The sequence below is a fragment of the Cyanistes caeruleus genome, chromosome 1 (assembly GCF_971803275.1).
Source record: "Cyanistes caeruleus chromosome 1, bCyaCae1.hap1.1, whole genome shotgun sequence".
NCBI classification, from domain to species: Eukaryota; Metazoa; Chordata; class Aves; order Passeriformes; family Paridae; genus Cyanistes; species Cyanistes caeruleus.
In genome coordinates this window covers 5,983,559-5,999,078 of record NC_141701.1, presented here as the reverse complement: position 1 = coordinate 5,999,078, position 15,520 = coordinate 5,983,559, and the positions used below count along the sequence as shown (strand labels likewise).

General features: G+C 42.3%; 1 protein-coding gene and 2 long non-coding RNA genes across 3 annotated transcripts in view; 1 reads left to right on the top strand and 2 right to left on the bottom strand.

The window, feature by feature from the left end:
- Positions 1–15,520, bottom strand: part of COL22A1 (collagen type XXII alpha 1 chain) — a 251,184-nt gene that overhangs the window by 179,457 nt on the left and 56,207 nt on the right. The window contains exon 4 of the mRNA XM_086877981.1: positions 6,206–6,280. Coding sequence (XP_086734107.1) covers positions 6,206–6,280 — 75 coding nt within the window. The remainder of the gene's footprint in view (positions 1–6,205; positions 6,281–15,520) is intronic.
- Positions 1,117–2,300, bottom strand: LOC147655276 (uncharacterized). Its single transcript, XR_015283556.1, has 2 exons — positions 2,223–2,300; positions 1,117–1,563 (listed from the first exon to the last, which is right to left on the bottom strand). It is a non-coding gene; the product is annotated as an uncharacterized LOC147655276 (long non-coding RNA).
- Positions 1,158–14,177, top strand: LOC147655275 (uncharacterized). The gene is made up of 6 exons (XR_015283551.1): positions 1,158–1,205; positions 4,192–4,297; positions 6,985–7,070; positions 7,172–7,350; positions 8,602–8,870; positions 10,061–14,177. It is a non-coding gene; the product is annotated as an uncharacterized LOC147655275 (long non-coding RNA).

The following is a 15,520-nucleotide window of genomic DNA, read 5'->3' as shown; positions in this document are numbered from 1 at the left end:
GAGACTGAGCCCCAGCTCACAACACCCTCCTCTCAGGGAGCTGTAGAGAGCAATAAGGTCCCTCCTGAGCCTCCTTTTCTCCAGGCTGAACACCCTCATTTCCCTCAGCTGCTTTTCACAAGACTTGTATGAAGACTCCTAAAAAACAAGCCAACAGGACCTCAGTAAGGGCACCTGCACTGCAGGTATCTCATCTACCAGCCCAGAGGACAAATCCACCTCACAGCACAAGTCCAGCCATTTTCTCCAGCCCACAGGACTCACATAACTCCTGTGACTAAAGTTACAGGTCAGCTGTTGCTTTCCCTATTTGCTTCTCAGGAGTTATAACTGCTATTGCCAGATGTCAGGAATTCAGTTTCAAATTCAGCTCAGACCAGTTTCACATTTTCTGGGGGACTTCATAGAGAAAACCATGGGGGAGAAGGAAATAAGAAGCCTGAGCCCTATCCCATGAACACTGCCTAGTGATGGGTCAATGAGAAACAAGAGAGGAAAGTGACTGTGCCATGGATGTGAAGCTTTATCCTTCTGCCCCATCTCTCACAGCTGCTTCCAGTCCTGTCTGTGTGTGCATAACCCCAAGGAAGGAGAGGAGAGTGGTGGTGTCTGCACGAACATTCAGCTCCACCAGCACTGCACATGGGCAGTCTCTGCTGGTGACCACTGTGTCTGTGCACCTACTGAACCAAGGCAGTGATCCCTCACAAATCTCTGCAGCTATTCATGGACTATTCACTGGCCTCTTGGGGCTTCCTAAGGAGACTGCCAAGTGCAAAGGGAGGGGACAATGCCTGTCACACAGGCACCACAAATACACTTTTTTCCCCAGGAGGACATCGGTTGAATGCACTCATTCTGCAGGTCCAGCAGCCTGGACACTCCAGCTTTCTCATACTACCACGTGCTTTAGTGGGCAAATATAAATAGTCCCAGGGATATTGTAATTAGCTACTGAGTCACTGGCATCTCTGGAATGTGAACCCTGTGCTGCAAACCACAGGAACTGGAGACACACTGACACTAAACACAGCCACTGCAGTCTGTAATTGTAGGGGACTAGTTTCACAACCAGTGCCTTCATCATAAAACAACCAAACACCCTTTATAGAGTCACAGAAAAATACACAGGTCATAAATGTTCTGGAATTTTGGTCATTTTCACATGGAGGTTTTGGAGACAGGGTAGAGAGCTGGATGCTGAGGTCAGTCTGTGGTACAGCCCATGATGAAGTTTATGCTGTTGTTCACACACACAACCTGTACAACTGCTTAGGAGTTAAAGTCAGGGCTTTCATGTTCCTCCCTTGCCCCGTTAACACCATCCAGTGTGGGATGTTTGATGTCATGTGCTGGTTGCAATTGTCCTTCCCCAGGGTTTATTTTTCTTAGCACCCTGTGGAAATCACATCAGGCCTTTCTTTACTTCCATGGCACAATTCCCTGAAAGCAGCAGCCAGTATTATCTCCTCTGGTAATGTTCAGGACTAGAGCTCAGCTCACTCTTAATTCTAGGGATCATCCAGATTTCTGCAGCTAAATCCCATGTCCAGCAGATCTAGTCTAAAATACAAATAATTCAAATGTGAAGTCTTAAAACCTCAGGAAATATAATTAATTTTAAATAACATTCATATGTAGATTCAATGCAATATTCTGGCTCCTAAAAATACACAAAGGTCACATCTGCAGGATGCAAAATATTGTCACTGAGTTGTCTGGCTTGGCCATGACCCTTTCTTAAATGCTGATGGAATGAAAATGACAATTGAGCATAATAAGAGGTGTTCTTGAGTATTTGGGAGCAGATGAGTTAAACCCTCTTTTGTCTTTATTTCTCTTTAAAAAAACCCAACTGAAACACAGTGCCCACAAGAATTCTCTAAGGACTTTGTTTAAACCATTATTAAGAATTATTTTAAAATATCAGACTTCCTGGAAGATAAAGTGATATTCTAAGTAGAGTCCTTGCCTTCTTTCAAAATTCCCTGTTGATTTCTAATGGATTCAGCAACACACTCAGTGTTATATTCTGAATTCACATGTTATGTACTTTTAAGCAGATGCTGCTTCACTTCACTGACAAAATTTTATCAGTAGTAAAACTGCCTATATTTTATTGCTCATGCAACCCTATTTCATTGTAGCAGCCCTTCCTGAACACTACAGCTGGAGATTTCTTATTTAAATGCTTTGAGACCAGAGGGTCATAGAGTACAAACCTCTGCTCTGAGAGGACTCAGGACTATCCATCACTGTTTGTCTCCATTAGTACTACTTCACCTCTTGTCCCAGTGCTTCATATCTCTGACAGCTTCAAGACTTCTTCTGATGTCTCCAAAGTATGTCTTAAAACAGCTGATAATCATTTCCTATTGCTGCCTTTGTCCTTCAGCTTGAGTGGTTCCCCTATCTCCCTCCTGCTGTTTTCCTGATCTATTAACAGAGAGCAATTTATCTCCCCTTTCCACCTGCACACTGCAAGATTAACCAAACCCAGGATTTTAATTGCCTCTCTCTGGCTCCTGAACACACTAAGAGCTCCTCAAGGCTGAATCAATCTTTCCTGAGCTTAGGAGGTCTGAACAAACTTTTCTAGATGAGCAGTAACCAAAAGCCCTGCCCAGTTTCAGGAATTCTTCCCTTCTCTACCTTCTCCAGTAATGACCTTTGCATTTTCCCCAGCCACACAGGACTGTGACATACAAACATCTGCTGACAGACCTCATCAGTTCTCACAGGAGGAGTTCATAGTTTATGCTCCTGATATTGATCCATACTTACAAAAACAGGCCTTTTAAACTGACCAAATTAGTTGGAAAAAAATCCCTGGGTTTTGGAGCCATTGATCCCAATCCATAGAGTAGAAACTCACAGAGGAGATTAGACCTAAAACTAGACCCTGAGGGACTTCATCACTGCCTACACTCTAACTTGTTACTCCCTTTCCTAGAAACATCGTGATTGTCTCCTTGCCAGGCAGTTTCTGGCTCACTTTACATTTATTAATCTCTACCCTTTTTCACTTTAGCAGTGAATTTCAATGCAGTACTCAACAAAAGCAGATAGATGAGATTTACTTAGTCCTGTTAGTCTAAAGAAAAGAAATCATCTGTCTTTTAAAAGGAAAATACCAGTTTAGAGCATTGGCTCTCCTCCAGATCACGATGGGGTTTTGTCATGCAGGTATTTGATTCTGCATGGAGCCACCCTCACTGCCCTCACTCCTATTCTCAGCCTCTGACTTAACAAAATCCCATGAATCTTAGCCCACCTCAGCCAAACCACTGTTTCCTGTTATCCCACAGAGTTCCTCCTTTTATAGCTCATTTTATGTTTTAGCTTCTATTTTTACTTCTGCTGATACAGAGTGACTCGATTCATCCACTTATGCAGACACAGAACTAAATGTAGCAGGTCATGATATAACTTCTGTGCAAGTAGAGTGGACAAGAAAGGGCTGGAATTAGTGATGCCTTGTGTGAAACAATTGTCTGTGCCTTCTGCTCCTGCATTTCACCAAATAAAAATATAAGAAAAGAAAATTTTAAAAATCCTCAGAAATATTTTTACCACTCTGACCCTCAGTTCTGAGGTCTTGTCCCTCTCTGAGAGAGAAAAAGGTGTTAAATCTAAGATTTTAAATACCATTTTCCCTGTCCCCAAAATGAGAATTACTGCAACTTCTACTCCATGAGACTGCACTTTCTGCCCATATAAACAAGTTTGTACAAGATATAGCTCTGAAATTCATTGTTAGGAGCCTGTTGGGCAAGGATCACAAAGCACAGGTGTTAACTTAAAATCCTGTTACGTATGAGGGTGGCAGAGGACCAGACTCCCCCTCAGTGCTGTCACCCCAGACATCCCAGAGCTGAGCCTCCCTCTCCAGTGCGAGGGAGCAGGACACAGGCTGTGCCTCAGAGCTGAAGTGCTCTCCCCTGGGGTAGAACACAAAAGCCTTTCAGAACAACCCATCCCTTTGGAATGGGAAGCACAGCACATTGGGCCAAATGAAATCTTCCAGTTTAGCTGGAAGAAAATAGTGTTTTTCTGTTGGAATCAGACCCAGGATCTGGGAGTCTTCAGAAAATGCTACGGAGTAAATAAGGAGCATACAAGGAGTGGAACAGCTCTTTGATCTCATATGATCCATCTCCAGACCCAGACTATCTGCTCCATTTTTTCCAGGAAAGAGGCACACATTTTCCTGATCACCAGTAACAAGATGAGAAATAAATAATTTTCCCACCATATTGGAGCAATCAGGAGCCTTCTACAATCCTCTGTATTGTTGGTGAGAGACTAAAGTTGTCACTTTTAATTAAATACTGTTGTTAAGTAACTGAATGCAATTGTAAACATTTACAGTGAACAGATATCCCTTAGGTCAAATAAATGACAACCCTGAATGATCAACTTGACCAGATATTGAAAAAAATTAATTTCTGCTTACAGAATTCCCTCACATAGTGGGAAAAAACAAAAAAAAAAGAATCACTGCTATACTGACCAAACTGGAACAGTTGCCCAGAGCATCTGTGAAGTATCCATCTTTGGAGAAACTGGAAACTCAATTATACAAGCTCCTGACACATCTGATCTAACTTTAAAATGGGCCAAATTTCAAAGGAGACCCTATTTGGAGAGGGAGGTTGGACTAGATGATTTCCAACCTGAACATACAGATCTAAGACAGCAAAGACATTTTTTTTGTTAACAGGCTGAATATTGACTTCTTTCCTAGGAGGGAAGTGGGACTTGAAGGTAAAAGGAAAAACCTCAAAAATATTACAGAATACTCTGTCTACATATATGTGTCTACATATATATATATATATAAATATAAAAGCCGGTCTACATACATGTATATATATATAAATATTACTGCATATGGGCTTGTAAATGTCCCATATGTACCCAAAACTTTTGAGCCACATCTGAATTGGGATTCCTGTCCTGTAGATTGCTCAACAAAATATGTATTTTAAAAGTCTAATAAGAGCATAGAGTCTACTAGTTAGCACTTGAATCAAAATTCAGATAAACAGGAACTGGAAATAGGAATCCACTTGCAGCTCCATTCTTCTGGAAAGAATCACATAGGAGGTGATCATCTGAGAAGGGACACAATCCTCCCACTCATTTTGAGCATCAGCTTCCACTGATGATTCCAGGTTCATTCAGAATCAACAGGGCTGTGTTGCTCTAAATTTTTTCCCAGCCCAGAGACAGGAAGACTTTCAGGACAGCAAGAGACAGCAGTTCAAAATAGGTGTTTGGGGATAATCTGCTTTGGTCTAATGATCAGAAGATATGTTAACACCCAACATTATCACAGGCTCAGATGTAATCAGACTGCAGCCAAAATAAGCTGCCCACAGACAGCACAGTTGAAGCTGATATTTTGTGCAGGCAGTGAAAATCCTCCAATGAAAAAAATACCAAGTAGCAAAGCTGTCAAACACTGAGCATTTCTACTCATAATCAAGCTGCAGAAGAACCTTCAGCCTCCCACTGCTGTGACTTATGTCCTTGGGTCAGTCACAATTATTCCCAATGCAACCTTGATGGACATCTTTTCTCTGCCAACAGCTCAAGCAGTCTTGGGAGGCTAGAAAAGAGGCACAGTCCACACAACTGTCTGACATTAAGTCCTTCAGCTAGCTGAAAAGATTTATCAGACCTCACAGAAAAGCAGAGAAATCACCAGACTGTATTTCCCCTTGATCTCTCACCAGTGCTTCAGAAAATCTTTTATTTATATGAATGCAGACATAAACCTTTCTCCAGTGGTAATTACCACTGTGCTTGGATTTCCACAACAATCACAGATCAAATAAATGGACAGTAAAACTCACTAAATGTGCAGTGGTAAGAAAAAAGTGATCTCCAAGACTTATTGCACTCCTCTAGCTACTCCACTAAGCTCCACTGGCGTTTTAATTTGATGCCATTTGATGCCTAGTTTGGTGCCCTTTGATTGCCATTTGATGCCAAGTTTGTGATTAATTTGGTGTTGGCTGTCAACAGTTAACTCATTTGAAGCCTCACAGTTTCTAATACACTTCTTCACCACTGAACATGTGTTGGAATAAGAAAATTCCATCTAGGAAAGGTGTAATGAATCAGAGCATCACACAAGAAATGTAGAGTTATACTATTCCAGTTCCCAGAGGGACAGCAGAAAAGTGTGTCTGTTTACCTGGAATCTCATCAGTCCCCCCATTGGTGTGTTTGAACCGGTCTCCTTCCACGTGGACATTTGGACACAGGACATCTGAAAAGCAAAAGAACCAGTACAGAATTATCCCAAGGAAACACATCATTTTGGAAGCTGCAGAACTAACAAAGCCTGATCTTCTGGGCTGTGTTCAGAACTTGTACCTCTGCAATAATTCCATCCCAGGCTCTGCAGATCCTAAATACCCTTCCTCTCCCCTATAGCCTAACTTCATCATGGACAAGAGACTCAGTACACTCTGTCTGCTTTTGAGTCTCTTTTTTCTTCCTGTCCAGACAGGAAGACAGAATAGATGAACTGAGCCTTTCCATCAGTTGGACAACACTCTGGGTTTGTGTCTTTCTCCTGTCCATAAATCTGCATAAAATTCACAAAAAATCTTAAAATACAGAATGTGCTTCCACTCTCAGCTTGGCTGGAAGGGAAGTTCTGAAAGGCCAGCTGACATTGGGGTGCTGCCCAAACTTTTCAGAAAGGACAGCTCCTACTCTGGAAAACATCCCTGAGTTTGTTCAAGCAGAAGATGGAGTTAAATGAATAAAATTTTGAAGAGTATTCACCCCTAGACACAGATTTTAAAAAGTCATGAAAATACCCAGCCTTTGTCAGACATTTCTCATGCTCCCAATTAATGTCAACACAATTGCAGATAAATGCTTTTCCACAGAGAACTGTCTATGTATCCACCCCTTTCCTGCCAAACCTTTGAAATCACTTTTATTTATGCTTTCTTTTTCCAGATTGATAGGTTATTGCACACTTGTAAACAACAGGGACAGGTAGCTCAAGGGATCAGTTTAATGAGAAGAACTGGTAGAGCTATCAGGTCTGTATATGTTCAATATTACAACAATAACAAAAACAACAATACTAACAATAACAATATTGAATATATATAATTTTAGAATATTGGACTTTTTAAAGCAGGTCCAGAGGAGGGCCATAAAGATAATCTGAGGCCTTGAGCACCTCTCCTGTGAAAACAGGCTGAGAGAGCTGGGTTTCTTCAGCCTGGAGAAGGGAAAGATCCAGGAAGACCTTATAGCACCTTCCACTAATTAAAAGGCGCTTTCAAAAAGTGTAGAAAGGACCTTTCACATGGGCAGGTAGAGATAGGGACAATTTTTTATTACCTCTTAAAGAACTGTAGCCTCACTTTTGCCTTTATTTTACAAATGTCCTGTACTCCTTTTGGCCCCTTTCCCCCTGCCTGCATCTAAGGAATGAACATAAGTAGCTGGCAAGAGAAAGAAATTTATAGCAATGCTCACTTTCCAGTCACTTTCCAGCCACAAAATAATTCACAGAGGCTCAAACGAGGTTGGTACTTTCCCATCCCAGTTATTAGCACAGCTCTGTATGCCCAGAGAAGCAGAGTGCTGGACTTGCAGCACATCCATCAGTCCCAAGGAGCCACCAGGTCTCACTGCCACACCCAGGGCTGCATTGTTAGGAAGGCAAGACAAAAGCTGTCCTCCTCCTGCTGGAGCCTTTCTATGAAACCCCTGACACAGGTGAACATTTTAGTGTCAAGCAGCATTTATGCCCATTTTTTCTGCTACTGCCAGGCAAAACTCCAAGTAAACACTTGTGATGCTCAGAGGATTTGCAGCAATGAGCACCTACTGGAAATAGCAGAGACAGTAACAAAATCTGCACTACAGCTAAGGCTCTGATAATTTGTAAATCTTTACAGATTTATAGAAGAGAAAACACAGCTGACTGACCAAAGCTTGCAGCCTCTGCTCCTTGCTACATCCTCTGCTTACAGTTGCCTTTAAATATGTATTGTTTTTGAAACTTCTTTCTTGCCTGCAACCTTATATAATATTCTGTCAATCATTTGCTTTATCCAAGATTTTTATCAGCAAAGATTTTGCATTTATATCCATGGAGTTCATGGAAATTTTTAATAGCACCAGAAGTGCTAAATATCCCTTTACAGTTGCATCAGGAATGATGACTTGCCACTGACACCTGCTACATGAGATCAGTCAGCTTTTAATCCATTGTAGAGTGCTACTTTTTAATGCAAATGCAATTCAACACATAGTAAGAATGCCTAAAAAAAATGTACTTTATTAAAGAACAAATGTACTTTATCAAGGTAGTTACCATATCAACCAAACTGTAACTCTGCAGAAGAAAATTAGTTTTGTTAGAGATGACCTCTTTCTCATAAAATTATAATTCTTGAATAGGGATACATAATAATTCCTATTCTGTAATACTTTATTCATTGGCTTCAACATCAAATATTACTTTTTTTATGTGTGTGATGAGGAAAATTGCTCTGTAACTATACATATGGACCATTTTTCAGTTTCTAATAGCCTTACATTATCATCATTTCAAAGGCACATAATTAGAGGGACCAGGAAGCTCTATGTGTGTAAATCTGCAGATGACACCAAGCTGAGTGCTGCTGTTGACACACCTGAAGGATGGGGCCATCCAGAGGGACCTGGACAAGCACGAGAAGTGGCTCATGGAAATCTCATGAGGTTTAACAAGACCAGCTGCTGGTGCTGCACCTGGGCTGGGACAACCCCCTGGTGTCCATCCAGGCTGGGGAGTGCAGGCTCTGAGAGCAGCTCTGCCCAGAAGGACCTGGGGGTGCAGGAGGGTGAGGGGATGGACTGGAGCTGTCCACGTGCACTGGCACCCCAGGAACCCCCTGTGTCCTTGCTTTGTGTGAGCTTCCTGTTGAGGGAAGCATTTCTGAAAGCAATTTAACTGCAGATCCCCCCTTTTCTGTAAGCAAATCACACTGAGATATGTTTGATGAGGAGGGATTTAAACCTCACTTTTAAACATAATTTTTTTAGAACCTTCCCTATGAAAAAATGCCAAAGCTCTCAAACATTTGAAAAGCAAGAAACAATATGTCCTACACGTTCTGCAAAGAGACATGTCAGAAGAACACGTTGGTTCAGGAACATTCACTAGCACTAAAATAACATTAAATAACCTATTGTCATTAAAATGTAACAATAGGACTGCAAGTCTGGAAAAGAAGAGTGATCTGGTTGTTTGAATGTCTTTGCCTCCAAGCCATTTCAAAAGAAATTCAAGGAAACGGGATAGAAAACAAAGGGGAAACAAAAGAGAATGAGAAAGGAGTGGAGATAAAAGCGGAGGGAAGGGAAGGGAAGGGAAGGGAAGGGAAGGGAAGGGAAGGGAAGGGAAGGGAAGGGAAGGGAAGGGAAGGGAAGGGAAGGGAAGGGAAGGGAAGGGAAGGGAAGGGAAGGGAAGGGAAGGGAAGGGAAGGGAAGGGAAGGGAAGGGAAGGGAAGGGAAGGGAAGGGAAGGGAAGGGAAGGGAAGGGAAGGGAAGGGAAGGGAAGGGAAGGGAAGGGAAGGGAAGGGAAGGGAAGGGAAGGGAAGGGAAGGGAAGGGAAGGGAAGGGAAGGGAAGGGAAGGGAAGGGAAGGGAAGGGAAGGGAAGGGAAGGGAAGGGGGCACTATTGTGTCTGTTATAGAAATTCCCGGGTAGGAATGGTGTGATTCTGCTGCCCCTTAGGGTTTTCTATAGAGAAACCTTCCCTGTAAAGTGACAAACAAAAGTCCCTGTTGTCAGCTTTCCATCCTTGTGTCCGTAGGACCCTGCTGAAAGAGTTTCTTAATTTTCATTTTAATTCTTTCAAGGATAAGCAAGCCCTCAGCTGCCAAGGGCTCCTCTGGGGACTTGTGTATAATGAATGCTGAACATGTGTAGCTGTCAAGTTCCACAAGAATAAAGTAGAGAGGTGAGAATAGAAACACAAGAAGGTTAAAGCAAACATTATTTATTACCATGTTTATTTTTTTCCTTTCCAGACTGAGAACTTCAGGATTCCAGAATCTCAGCAGCACCCAGTGCATTGACAGAGATTCATACACTCTGAATCTCCATCATTATTCCATTCCCACAAGAGAAATTGTCTTGTTTCTCTCAAAAGGTGTGATATTCCCAGACCAAATATTGGAGTTGTCTCATCCCCTGACATTGAAGTTTAGTCTCTCATAATCCTATCCATGAATAAGGCAGTGCAGGGCAAATGCAGGCTTCCCTGAAAGTTTTCTCCCAAAACTTTTGAACAGACAGCCTGGTAAGAAACAGGAATTTGGATTAAGGGGTGGGTGGGTTTCATATTCTTATGTAGATAGCATTGCAGATTTTTCTACATTGAAATAATTTTTTCATTGAAGATTGCACTTAATGGAGAAGGGGCCTGGTGAGAAAATTTTTTCTTAAAGTCAAGAATATTTCATGAAAGTAGTTTCTCAGAGGAGCTTTCTCTGAGCCCATTAGCTCTGTTCTTTAATTACGCAGGCGGTTCTCTGTGCAGCAGTTCCTCCAGCACTTTCAATTCCCTGCAGTCAGTCGATGACTCCTATATATAGTACCACCTTTATTTGTTCTTTTCTTTTCTTTTATAAAACATTGCACATAGACAATTTTATAGCCTCCAAATTTAAGGGGCTTTCTTTCCACCACTCTTTTAAAAATGCTTCTTTTGAAAGAATACCTTCACTCTCTGCCCATATTAACTGAATATTTTTTGGCAAATGTTTGTTGTCAGATATTCTTTCTCTGAAAATGAACCAATCCATAAAGTGCCACCCACCATGGAAACAAATTTACAAGGAAAAGCGTGGAATTTTTTTCAGCTACACTGGCAGTGTAATGATACTGCAATAGTGTCTGTACTAACACTATAATTTGTAGCAAGGTGTAGGTACAACAGAGCATCACAGCAATTAAATGATTACACCTTGCAGTTTAATGTCTTGTGCAACTTTCCTTTCCTTTCTGAAATCACACTGAATCTTAACACCATGGAGTCTGAAGTCCATCCAGGCCAGGAAAATCATCTGTTTGTGGCTGCTGAAGCCAAGGTCAATTCTGTATTCTTTCCTTCAAATAATGCCCACATTGATGCTGGATGAGATTTCCACATTTGCTTTCACACAAAGGCTCTCTGTCACAACAGTGATAGAATCATGGAGTGGTTTTGGGCTGGAAAGGACCTTAAAGATCCTCTGTTTCCAGTCCCTCTGCCATGGGCAAGGACACCTTCCACTAGACCAAGTTTCTTAGGGCCCCATCCAGCCTGGCCTTGAACACTTCCAGAGATCCAGCATCCACAGCTTCTCTAGCCAACATGTTCCAGTACCTCACCACGCTCACAGTGAAGAATTTCTTCATGATATCTATATAAACCTGCCCTCTTCCAACCTAAAACCATTACCCTTTTTCTATCACTACAAACCCTTGCCAAAAACCCCTCTCCAGCTCTCTTGTAGAGATCATAAATGCTCATGATGAAATGAACAGGGAATAGCAAACCCTCTCCACAGCACAGCTTTCAGGTAGAGGAAACACAGCCACTGCCCACACTACTCCTCATAAAGCTGTCACATTTTTCCACTAAAAGATTACTCTGAAAATGCATCAGTGCCCAGCTGAACTGCTCCCCAGGCTGCTCTGTCTGCTGAGAAAGTCCCAAGTGATTCAGAGGGACTCTGGGTATCTCTGGCCACAGGGCTCCCTCTCATTTTCCAGCACAGTAGCCAAAAAAAGTGAATCTCTGTGTGACCATCCCCTCAGTGCTGGCACTGCTCAGCAGATGGTGTGTTCCACACAGAGAGCAAGCAAAATTACTGCAGGGTGTTATACCCCAGAGAGCTCGCATGCAACACATATTTAAGGTCCCAGGCAAGAGGACACTTTTGAAAGACTCTTTCTATAGAATGGAGAAACAGGGCTCCTTCAAAGAGCAATTCAGAGCAGAAACCCAATTTAGGTGCCCTGACATAGCTCTGAAAAATCTACCCTCTTCCCATTGTTTCTAGGTGAAGTCTAGGAACACACAGTTCCCAAATTAGACATCTATCAAAGGCACCAGAGTTACATCCATCCAATTAAAACAAGCATGGTTGGGTGCGTTCCTGAGCACTGGGGCCAAGGCATGTAGAAGCCCATAGCTATGCTAGTAAATGGTCTTAGCCTCCAAAAGGAGAGGCCTGCTGACCTCAAACACTCCCTGGCATGTTGAAGCACCCATCTGGGCCCCAGAAATGTTCCAGTGGAGTGTCAGCTTGCCTGGGGTAAAACGTGCCAGACCCCAGGGCAGATGAGTGCATTCCACTGCCCAGGAATGCTTCTGGCCACATTTACAGTTACTAGTTTAGAGACAGCCCATAAATATCATCCTTTGCAAAGAGTTCTCTAATACAGATCAAAAAGACCCTCTTGAGCAACAAATGATCAAATCAATGCTAATTGATTTTATGGTCACAGGCCACCAATCCTTAAATGCATTCAGTGCAAATGGAAAAGTGGGAAGGGGGCTGTGTGCACAGCTAAGAAATCCTTTTTAAATAGGGACAGCAGGAATGCAGGGAGCTCTGGAATTTGCAAAGCACTTGAAGTCCTTTTGAAGGTGAAAAAGTAAATTTAAAAAAAAAAGGTTCAATTATTCTCCTACACTTTTCTTTCTGTCCTGCCTCACTTACACTGCAGCTTCACTTTAGACAGATGTGAAAAATACTGTTTCCCCACAACGTGGCAGGCACTGTGCATTTATACCATCTCACCCTGGATCTGAGCATCTTTCTCTTCTCCTTTTGTTACTATAAATTGCCTTTTTTTTATTTTAAATTTCTCTCTGTCCTGTGCTCTGGATCCTGATTCCAAAAGAGACAATGCTACTACAGGTACTCCCACCCCAACAGCACACAAGAAGTGACAGCTACACACCTCCACCAGCACAGGGAATCCTTTATAGCCCATCAGCCCCATCTCTAGGCTAACCTCATAATGTAACTCTTAGCTCAGCTTCAGATGCCCTTTATAATTTTCTAGAGAGGTTCCTGCATCTCGGTGAGGACTTATCTTTCCAAAGGATACCTGCACTGCAGGATACTCAGAGAACCTCTCCCTCCCTAATGCACCCACACAAATGCAAGAAACTCGTAGTATGACTGGCAGCAGAAGTATATTGTCAAGAGGACTGATGCAATTAGCACTGTTTAAGTGAGCAGCATACAGAATTAATTTGCACATGCTCCCACAGGGAATAAGTGGCACTCTGGGAGCTATGAAAATAGCATCAGGCCTTGGCACTTCCAAGCTAATTTGCTTGTGTCTGCCCCTAAACAAACACAGAGACTGTGTGCCAAGGAGCTTGTAGGCAAACAGCACAAGGTTTTGAGGAAAGCAATTAGCAGCTGCTCTCCATCGAGGCCAGGAGCTGATTGCTGCTCTGGGGCACGAGTCCACCTCCTTCTCTCATTTTGGGAAAGAGGTGAAGCTTCACCATGCTAAGTGTTCTTGAGTCCAGTGACTACAGGGTTTCTCCTGAGTGGCCAACCATTGCCTTGGCACATAAATTGTCATGAGCATGTCTTCATGCTGTTGACCTCTAAAACACTTAACAGGAAGACATATGGAGTTGAGCTGGAGCACATCCTCCAGGAGCCAGCAGCCACAGCAACAAGCCCTTCCCCAGTGGCTGCTCTACTGGCACAGATGGAACACGTCACTGCTGGTGCAGCTGCTGGGCTCTTTAGCACAATTTTGGGTCTGCCTGTACCTCAGAGCATGGAGAGAACAGGGTGCTGCAAGGCTAAAAGAGTTTCCTGCTTGGCCTTGTGTCCCAGATGAAGAGCAAAGATCAAAAGTCCTGCTCATGCAGCTGTGGGGGGACAAAACCACCCCACCAAAACGAGGATCCCAAGAGTTCAGAAAGAATAGATCAGCACATAGAGCCTCTCTAGGGGTGCAGATGGCAATGAGTAGTCTGGATGGAACAGAAAGCACTCCAGGTAGATTGTCTCACCTCCCGACCATCTCACAGCTGCAGAACTGCCAAGCATAAAAAATTTCCATCATTCTCTCTCCCTTTCTCAATCATTAAGCTTTAGAAAATAAAGATTTTATATTCCTGGATTTTGCAGCCTTGGACATGGATCAATTCCAATATCCAATATCTATGTAATGAATAATAAGATTTCTATGGTGTGTAAGAAGACCCAAGCTAAAACATCTGTGCTTTACACTCCTTTAAAAACTTATAAAGATCAGTAGCACACATGCATTGTTGGTTGTAGAAACAGGAGAAGCACTTCACTAACACAAACAGATTTCTCCTATTTTTTTCCCTGTGCTATTGAACAAGTAGGATGGACTCAAACATTGTAAAATGCTATGAACACAGGAGAGGTGTTGGTTTTTTTAAAATTTGTGTTTTAAATAGCAATTCTGTGTTATTCCTATAACTGAAACAACTGGAATGATTAAAAATAAACTCGGTGTGAAGCTCTGGTAGGTTGGTTCTCACTGAACAGGAACAATACAGCATTTCTGCTATAAAACCCCATCAATCTCACTTGCACTCAGCATTCACCAAAGGCACATTCCCCAGATGAGCCCAATGGAGCAGTGCAGCTACAGATCTGCTGAAGCCATCAGTTCCCACTGCTGGCTGGAGGGACAAGACAGTCTGTCCATTATCCTTCCATGTGCCACAACATGGAGACAAGAGCATGGAGTCCCCTCATCTGAGCTCTGCCAGAAAGCTGAGATGCCAAGTCACTGTTTAAAATTGATTTTTTTAAAAAGCAAATCCTGGGCAGACCACAAATGTTATTTTATTTGTTAAATTTCTGTAAAAGCAATTACTTGTCCAGAATAATAATGAGAAATCCAGGTAAAGTGTTCTGTTCCCTCACAGTAGTTCCAAAAGTGAATTAATTAGAAGCAACTTGTTTCAAAGCTCACGGCTTTTCAGCTGATCAATAAATATACACTAGCTGTTCTCAAATAATTTCCAAGAGAGAAATATAGCTCAAGGATGAGTTTAAGAGGGACTCTGACTGCCATTACTCTTCTGGTGCAATTATACAACTGCAAATTGAACAGTGTCTTCTTCCATGTGGGTATTTTTGGGGGCTACTCTAACTGCAGCTCTGGGACTCTGACCAGCAGAAATATAAATATATCATAAAAAGAAAACAAATAAATTTCTGTATAAATACAAGACATGACTCAGGCTAAGAGTTTGGTTTTGTTTTGTAAAGAATTGTAACATCACCTTTGCAAAATGGAGAGGGTTTAAGAAATGTGACTTTAGTTTCCTCTGAGAAGAAACCAGGTTAAAATAACATCCTGGCTGAAGGATGCTATTTTATGGATGCACCTCAGCAAACTCAAAAGTTTGCCTGGCTGCTGTCCACATCCTGCTGAATTTGGCCTTTCCTGGGCAGGGCATGGAACTGGCCACACAGAAACAG